This window comes from Lottia gigantea, assembly GCF_000327385.1.
Source record: "Lottia gigantea unplaced genomic scaffold LOTGIsca_244, whole genome shotgun sequence".
Taxonomy (NCBI): domain Eukaryota; kingdom Metazoa; phylum Mollusca; class Gastropoda; family Lottiidae; genus Lottia; species Lottia gigantea.
Window position 1 is genome coordinate 1 of NW_008708721.1, and position 10,314 is coordinate 10,314.

The window sequence follows — 10,314 nt, forward strand, 5'->3', positions numbered from 1 at the left end:
CTGATCTTGGGCTATATACACTGTCATTAATCTCTGGGCATGAAACGGGGCCCAACACACAAAAAACCCTACTACTACAGCCACTGGAAAATAGATATAAAAACATAGTTACTATTCCGTTATATAAACAATAATCACTCGAACAATAGAAAGAGATACCGAGAATTGACAAGTCTAAATTCCAAACTTACAGAGTAGTAATAGGCAGAAATAGTCTTTTGTAATTAGTTTCAATTCTTAGACCAAACTTTCGTTCCATGTTTTTCATTAGCTTTTATTTTCAATAAAGCCACTTCAGTTAGAGTTCCTAACCTAACCTAACCAAACCCGCGTCATAGAATGCCAGCGCCGGAGAAGCCAGAAATTTGATTGGTTAATTTGACGAACGATCAAGAGGACTGTTACTAGAACCTAACTGAAGTGGCTATATCAAAAATAAAAGCTTTTAATAACACGAAACGAAAGTCTGATTTTCAATAGATTGAACAAAGTGAACTGTGCATCTTAATGCTTTAAATTTAACCCGGATGTGCAAAAATTGTATTGTTCTGTAAAAGAAATGACAACAAATGTTCTAAAAATGTGAGCATCCCCTCTCTTAAGTTTTGTTATCTTGGTTTGATGTTTAATTTACAGATTGATATCGGCCTAGTTCACTGAGAAATATGAATCTTAATCTACTAAAGACCAAATATCAAATGATGTTGAAACAAAACCTCATCTATCAATTCTTTTCACCAGTCTTTTTTCTACAACAGTTCAACTTTTTCTTCAACAGGGCATCCTCACAATGTCAAGCTATTACAAACATTATCTTCACAATGTTAAACTATAACAAACTTCATCTTCACAATGTCAATATATTACAAACTTCATCCTCACAATGTCAAGCTATTACAAACATTCATCTTCACAATGTAAAGATATATTACAAANCTACCTCTTTACAATGTCAAGATATTACAAACTAAATCTTCACAATGTCAAGCTATTACAAACTTCATCTTCACAATGTCAAGATATTACAAACTTCATCCTCACAATGTCAAGCTATTACAAACTTCATCTTCACAATGTCAAGCTATTACAAACTTCATCTTCACAATGTCAAGCTATTACAAACTACATCTTCACAATGTTAAACTATTACAAACTACATCTTCACAATGTCAAGCTATTACAAACTTCATCTTCACAATGTCAAGCTATTACAAACTTCATCTTTACAATGTAAAGATATATTACAAACTACCTCTTTACAATGTCAAGATATTACAAACTAAATCTTCACAATGTCAAGATATTACAAACTAAATCTTCACAATGTCAAGCTATTACAAACTTCATCTTCACAATGTCAAGATATTACAAACTTCATCTTCACAATGTCAAGCTATTACAAACTTCATCTTCACAATGTCAAGCTATTACAAACTTCATCTTCACAATGTCAAGCTATTACAAACTAAATCTTCACACTTTTAAACTATTACAAACTTCATCTTCACAATGTCAAGATATATTACAAACTTCATCTTCACAATGTCAAGCTATAACAAACTTCATCTTCACAATATCAATCTATTACAAACTTCATCTTCACAATATCAAGCTATTACAAACTTCATCTTCACAATGTCAATCTATTACAAACTTCATCTTCACAATATCAAGCTATAACAAACTTCATCTTCACAATGTCAAGCTATTACAAACTTCATCTTCACAATATCAATCTATTACAAACCAATCAGAGACCTCGTCAGAAAATCTCTTAACACAAAGCCATATCATATTTCAGCCTTTCTGTCGAGTGCTCTGATTAGATGTTTGCGCTGGCGTACATTCCAATCAAGTAGCGGCATTCCGTGATACAAGAAAGATGGCTATTGTAGTCAAGGTATAAGTACGTACGAAGTAATACCTTGGCATGTTTGCGATATCAGTATCCGCTGGAAGCGAATGTTAACTTGTCATCTACCAACAACTAGCTAGTTCGTGATATCAGCATCCGCTGGAAGCGAACGTTAACTTTCATCTACCAACAACTACCTAGTCTGTGATATCAGTATCCGCTGGAAGCGAACGTCAACTTGTCATCTACCAACAACTACCTAGTCTGTGATATCAGTATCCACTGGAAGCGAACGTCAACTTGTCATCTACCAACCAACCTACCTTGACATTGTGAAGACAACAGCAGGGCTATTTTTAAAACCACCAGGTTAATAAGAATGTCAAAGAGAATGTTTGATGAGTTAAGTTATCTCCCTTGATTGAATTATTCCACTATATTTTATGATATTCCAGTTCTAAATATTTCCATCTGTCAATCAATCAAATTTAGAAATCATTTTATAATAAATCACTATACTAATATTTTAATACTGGCTCATTTATTACTTACTATTACAGGGAGACAATCGACTTATATTACTTGATATGTTTTATTTGTTCTTATTATGTATCTTGTATTAAGGGGGTTGTTAAGAGGCTTCTAAATCTGTCACTAATCGCATAGGGTCGAAATGGTAAGTAAAATCTGAAATAATCCTAGTTGTATCATCTTACCTACCTAACATTTTAATCACAGCAGTTTTAGCAGCAGTTTTAGCCTCGAGTTTACCATTAGATGTAGTAGTTGGCTGGTGAAAATGAGATTTTTTCAGGCTGATTCCGATCAAGACGTACATGACTGTTATAACTACCATAGGTAACACAAAAAACACAAAGGTTGAAATCTGGAACATGGATGTCATAGATTCCAGCCATTCAAATGGAATGTTACATTGTAGAGATTCATAGATAGGATCTGTGCTGTTCGGGTATTTTAAGTAATAAAACAGTCTGGTATGAACAGGGAAGGGTAACGCACAAACACACGCCACTAACCAAATAACTAATATAATGCGTACCGCTCTACGCAGGTTTGAAAATGTCTGCGATTTGATTGGATAACAAATTGCTACGTAACGTTCCCCAGTGAAGGCAGTGATGGTCAATACGGAAGCATATGACGTCATTTCCGAGAAAAAAGATTTAAATATACAGAAGGCTTCACCAAATCTCCATGGATACGCTTCCCAAATACTGTAAAGTTCTGGCGGGAGACCTGAAAATACAAAAAATATTCTGATTTTAAATTATCATCTCAGAGATCAGAATTATCAGCCCACTTTTAACAGAGTTTTGATTGGTTACAATGTATCTTTTAACATTTGATGGTCAATATACTCCTGAACATGATTTTAAGAGGGATTCTGTCTGATAAAGGTTGGAATGTAGATAATAAATATATAATGAAACAACAGATAGGCAGGTGAATTGTTCAAATATTTTGATCTAACATAAGGAGATTTTAAAGAGATAGTATTTCATAATGAAAAGTGGTATCAGGTTTCTAGAAGAATAAGCATACAAGCCTTGCACCACCCCCAAATCGCTTTTTTTTAATAGATGCAGTAATAAAATCAAATTGATAACGTGAAGCATTAGATGTCCATTTTAACTCAAGCTGAAATAGAGTTCCTTTAAACCAATCCGTAGTCTACTTCATATCACGTGGTAAAAACCATTTCTATAATATTAGCATCAAATGGGAGGAAATTCAGAAACAATTTTGAGTTGTTAATTATCTTTTATAATGGCTTGTTCTCGTGACTGACGGTAGGTGGCACTGTGGAGTATTATCACAAGATATTTCCCGCCAAGAATATCCGTTTCGCTCAAGATGTCTATAGTGAACTTTATCGTCTGAGTAGAGTACAGTATGTTCAACAGTACACGGCAAAGTACACATAGTACTCAAATTATGTACTCCTACGCCATTTTATGTCTTGATTTGGTATAGTCTGATGCAGGAACCGCGGTGGCTCAGTCAGTTAGACGTTTGCTCGCTAACCTGAAGGTCCAGGGTTCAATCCCGGCATAGGTTGAGATCATACCTTCGGATTTTTCAACCCGGTTTCCCCCTGTCAGTGATGGGGATAAGAGGGGCTGACAAGGAAAAGGCGTCTGTTCGTTCGAATGGGACAATAAACCGAGGCCCCGTGTGCTACAGGCTGTGCACGTTAAAGATCCCTCGACAGTTGGAAATCGAAAAAGAGCATGCTAATGCCGCTGTCCGAGAAAAAGTTCCCTCATTGCACCCTGCATGGCGTTGCCCGTCTTCATTAGCCCACAAGGTGCAGAAAAGTGGGAAGTAAATCTTCATTCATTTCATTTATAGTCTATAACAATGGTGGAATGATGACGCTGAAATAGATTTTAAAGAGACATATTCGCCATCCGTTTGACCAATCGTATCTTAGTCTCAGAACACTAATAGTTTTCACCGCTAACCGTGGAACTTTAAACCTTCAAATCCATGTGTGTCCAGAATTAAATATTAATGGTTCTTTGTAAGACTTTGTTTGACAGAATCATGACGGTATCTATATCTATGAGAACCTGAAGCCTGGAGCTCTATACACTATACTGTCTCTCTATATTTCATCTGATTTTATTTCATACTGTTAGTGGATACTTGACTTCAAACCAGTTTTATTGTCTGGGGATTCAATACCCTGTCTATCAGAAACCAGCTGACATCTGACAGTTGACGATATTACTTGTTCAAGTCTTGTCAAATAGGACCGGTATTATCAGTGGTAGAAGGAAACCAACGAACTTTCCGCTATCAAATATTGACGATTATGATATAGACACCCACAAAATAGAGGACCACAGAGGGGTGAGGGTTGTTATTCTTGGGATTCAGAAGACCTCTCTACTTCAACAGCAGTCGCTCCACCTTCCACCTTCTTACTTAAGCGACATTTAGTAGAGATCACATCAAATACATATACTACGTCTGAGTTTTATTGTACACATTTTCATTTTTTAATTCATTTTTTATTTAGGACAAAATTTGGTTCCATCTTTTTTTATATTTTAATACTAATCATTGAAAATATACTTTCATATTAATACTTCTCAACATTTAGAACCGAAACATCTATCTCTCATTTCTATATTTTTATAGTTAAATGTATTTTACTTCTTGGATGCGCAAATCGTAAATCTTAAAAACGAAGTACTCGAGTTGACAAGTCTTATCTCCCCCGAGGACAGAATTAGAAATAATTGAGACGGAAATTAAAGTGGTGCGCAGTGCGACAAGGTCACATTGGTTGATTTATTTGATTTTCGCTGCCAAATCAATTTTACCTCCAGATAGTGACATGACAGTCAACTTCTTGACAATGATAAATAGTATTAAAGGCATACGGCCTCTTAGAATGATCACATAATAGGAGTATAACAGTAGACTTGAAATTAAAATACAACAGAATCACATGTAAATGACGATACATTCATTAAACTAGGAGTTACTTGAAAAACGTTTAATATTTAAATTACTTAGTTTAATGAATTACTTAGTTTAATGAATTACTTAGTTTAATGAATTACTTAGTTTAATGAATTACTTAGTTTAATGAATTACTTGGTTTAAATGTATTTATTGGATTATGAAGAGATTCTGAAGTTTTGATAAAAGGTAAGCCCACTGCTGAACAATGACTCATTTGGCCAAGTTTCAAATTTAATCTTTTGGTCATCCTAAGAGGTAGTATTCTTTTAAAGGGATCTGGTTGTCTTATTTTACCCGTATTACTTTTCAACATGAAAATTGATTGCGCGTTTGCATGAAATTACACGAAAAAAATGTTATATTGTAAGTTAACAAATTATATGCAATATCAATTGCAGTTTTTTGTTTTGTTCAAAATAAATTATTCATTGTACCTTTTAATTTTAAATTTATTTAAAACGAACATTTGGTTTCCCGCAATATTGTTCCAGTAACATTTTGTGATTTACACTTTGATAATTACTCAGAAGATTATTAGTAGATATGTAATCAATACGTAAGACAATTATTATGCAATAAATCCCATGCACAGAAGAATAAATCTATATAAGAATTTAATTGGAAGGCAGAAAAACGTCAAAATAATTGGATTCGTAATGGTCGATCAATTATTTCCACAGAACAAATCAGAGAGCGGTATTCTCGAGAAGTCGACACACAACAGATAATCAAAATAAAAACCACCGATTAAAAACAGTTCAATATCTACTTCTAGACTAATCCCGGATTATCTTTCCCCACTATTAATCCCCGGAGAATTCACAGTAAATCTTTTAATCCCCGTCTTAATCCGCGGTCAACTTCAATGATTATTTGGAAATTAACAGAAAACCATCAAGATTTTAGAATGACAGTATAGTAAACTATTTCTGGTGATGGTAGCCAACTTCTGAATATCATAAAACTAACCGTTCTACACAAACACTCCTGGTGCAGCCTGTGATCCAAGAGGCGTGGTTTTACCTACTTGACAGTGTGGGTCATTTTCTCATTTTTTTAGGTTTACTCCGGGGTTATAAGATTTGAACGACATTTAGACACGAGGAGCACATATATAACACAAGACAATAATTATGTCAGATTCACAATTTGTAGGGTCCTGGATAAGCTTTAACTTCAACTTTTCTCATTTCAAATCTTCATATCGTCATGGATATGCGTGGTGCGTGGTGTATTTTTCCCTGGGTAATACAGCCCAAGCAACACCCCATCACATCCTCACCCCCCTTCCCCCGTCCCCTGATATTTATAACCTTCCAAGAATGGAACTGGAATGATTCTATCAATCAGTCCGTTCCATCTAGTAAACGAGAATGAATATGGTAATGACGTGACTTCCGGTTGGTAAAAGCCTACTTCCGGTATACTATTTATATTGGTGATTGGAGTCGATCAGCAGTTAATGATATATGTAGTTGATTATACAGCTTCCGGTTTTGTCTCGTCCTAGCTCCACTGGTACATTACAATTTCAAGGTTTTTTCATTTCATTTCGTTTCATTTCAGCGACAAATTGTTAACAATAGCTATAAGAGACTAGGTAAAAGTCACTACCATAGCCCTAGTCCGAAACATCTAATAGATATTTTAGCAGTTATCGGCTTCATAGTGTCAGAGACTAGGCCCTGTTTTATGAAGATTTTTTTTTAACACATTTGAAATGCATGTTTTCTAAAATAATATTCAATTACCTTTACGATGACTGTAAATTATTGTAGGGCATTAACGCTACTTTCGTTTTATCAGTATCACGTGACCCCATGACCCATCAAAACTTTGATGGAACCGCACAAACGTGACATAAATGGTGTAAGAAGAAAATTTATGAACTACAAAAATCTCTATCTTTCCGAATTTAATAGATCAAAACATTTCAATAAAACAGGGCCTAGTTTTTCTGTCTCTACACCAGCCGACAACTTTCAAAAAAGCTATTAGAGGCTGGAATAGATGTCTACCTTAGCCCTAATACGTATTTTTTGTCAGTCCTTTTCTGACCAACAACCAAATGCTAACAGTTGCTATTGGGGAGTAGTAAGATTCGGTAAGTTTCGGACTATCCTATGTTTTAGGACAACCATAGTGCATTCATATTAAAGGACCAATATTATATTTTTATTATACCAAGTGAGTATCGTTATCGGATAACCACAGAAATTCATTCTCTAGTGAAACTCATTTCCGTGTATTTGTCCCTGTAAAAAGTCCACCATTAAATGTCTGTTGTGTATAGAACAGCGTGATATTAAATCGGTCTGTAGGCGACCTTGTTAGAACCTAATACAACTGATGAATTAATTGTTCATTCTAATAAAGACCCATCGAACCCGATAATTCACAAGCAACCTCGGTAACTTTTCAATAAGCCATTCTAAAAACAGACGAACCGGAAATAGAATGAGAATAGAGTAATTTATAAAGCGAATTAGACAGACAAGGTGAACTCGATTGGAACAAATTGACAGGAGATTCAAGTAGAGTACAGATTGGATTCGATTGATTGGTCGGAACGGTCCCTCTGATTTTCGTATCTAAACTCATATCAACTCAGTTAACCTGTTGTTCGATTGTTTGGTTTGGAACTGATCTCCATGATAGTGGTATCTATGTACTCTATCTATTGCCTCCTGTTACGACAGTTAATTCTGTATATTGACTGTCTATCCTGTATGTATATTTAGAGATGATGTTTTAAGTCAGGCTGGTGTTTGACAGATTTGGATCGGGATTATTGAAGTCTCAGATTCCAACTGACAACTTCTCAATAATCAGTCTGTATGGAAACATGGAAACCACGTGACCACCGCATCAATACCACACATACTTTAACGAACAACAAGATCTTCTCATTTATCAAACTATTTCCTTGATCCAAATCCAACTACATCTACTATGCTTACCAACAACTACATAGTCGGTGATATGAGATAACTTGTCATCTACCAACAACTACCTACTCTGTAATATCAGTTAACTTGTTATCTACCAACAACTACCTAGTCTGTGATATCAGTTAACTTGTTATCTATCAACAACTACCTAGTCTGTGATATCAGTTAACTTGTTATCTATCAACAACTACCTAGTCTGTGATATCAGTTAACTTGTCCACATACCAGATAGAGTTGTACGTTTTAAGGTACAGTATTATTGGATAACTCTGTCGTATTTAAAATTCTGGGAAAGTAATATCTCTAATAAAATACACTATGATAAATTTGGTAGGAAGTTGTAATGCCAAGGGATTGATTCAGCAGTCAGCACCAAACAGACCCTAGACTGCAGGCGGAAGGAATCTCGAAAACCAGTAACTCTGATCTGAATAATAATATTACAGTCTGCAATAGAATTGACCGAAGATGGTCATTATGTCTTTCTGTACCAGCAGAGCCTCGGATTTGTAGGCCGAATGATATTCCTCTGAAGTTATCAGGATAAATTAGAGTCAGTACTAAATACAATAAAAGAAGAGAGTAGGCCAGGGATAGTCAATATGTATATTCTATATTCTATGTACAATTGAATTGAAATGAATTGAATTTTACGTCGTACTACTCCTAATTGGACTAATGTAGACAGACAACGCCATGCAATGTGTATTGAACATTTTAAGAGAACAGCGGCATTAGCCTGCCCTTATTATTTAATTGTTTATTTTAAACTGTTGAAGGATCTTTAACGCGCACTGTAGCACACCGAGGGTTTATTATCCAATCCGAACGACTAGACACGTTTTCAATGTCCGAAATGCATCACTGACAGAGGGAAGCAGAACCAAGGATCAGAATGAGAACATTGTCTCTGATTTATAAATCATCAAGATATGCTTCAGGGTCGTAACTCGCGTCTGAATCCTAGTGTCTTTGGAGTCAGTTATGTTTTTCATCGTAACGCGTTTGGTAGACCACCTTTACTGTAATAATAAGCAATATATTTAGCGGATATTATATTCATATTTTTAATCTGTTTGCAAGTTAATTTTCTGTCAAATTCTACATGAGACACTAGCATCATTTGCCTTGATAAAGTTACCGTCCTGTGCTTAGAGTCTAGCTGAGTCAGTATGTCTCTATGAAAAAAAATATTCTTATGATTGTTATTCAAGCCAGGTCATCTTTCACACAATAATTACAATCAATTTAATTACAAAAAGTAAAATATTAGAGTGACGTATGTTGAACAGTAAGGGAGACCCCGGAAGTAACATGATATTTTAGAGACGTTTATACTACCGGAAGTGGGACCCGGAAGTAACATTATATTCAAGTTGAATTTGTAAAACTGAAAGCGAGATCATGAAATAAACATGGCATTATAAAACCGGGCGTGAGACACCGGAAGTAACATGATATTATAGTGACGTCTGTATAATCGGAAGTAACATAATATTATAGTGACGTTTGTAAAACCGGGCGTGAGACACCAGAAATAACATGATATTATAGTGACGTTTGTAAAAGCGGAAGTAACGTGATATTATAGTGACGTTTGTAAAAGTGGAAGTAACATGATATTATAGTGACGTTTGCAAAAGCGGAAGTAACATATTATAGTGACGTTTGTAAAAGCGGAAGTAACATGATATTATAGTGACGTTTGTAAAAGCGGAAATAACATGATAATATAGTAACATTTGTAAAAGTGGAAGTAACATGATATTATAGTGACGTTTATAAAAGTGGGAGTAACATGATATTATAGTGACGTTTGTAAAAGCGGAAGTAACATATTATAGTGACGTTTGTAAAAGCGGAAATAACATGATATTATAGTGAAGTTTGTAAAAGCGGAAGTAACATATTATAGTGACGTTTGTAAAAGTGGAAGTAACATGATATTATAGTGACGTTTGTAAAAGCGGAAATAACATGATATTATAGTGACGTTTGTAAAAGCGGAAG

The 10,314-nt window shown here is 34.9% G+C and overlaps 1 protein-coding gene across 1 annotated transcript in view; it reads right to left on the minus strand.

Moving 5' to 3' along the window:
• Positions 1-15: 15 nt before the first annotated feature.
• The window catches only part of LOTGIDRAFT_144597 (hypothetical protein), a gene marked incomplete at both ends in the record, with an annotated part of 40,671 nt that continues 30,372 nt past the window's right edge, over positions 16-10,314 (minus strand). Inside the window, 2 exons of the mRNA XM_009055474.1 lie at positions 16-83; positions 2,576-3,132. Coding sequence (XP_009053722.1) covers positions 16-83; positions 2,576-3,132 — 625 coding nt within the window. The remainder of the gene's footprint in view (positions 84-2,575; positions 3,133-10,314) is intronic.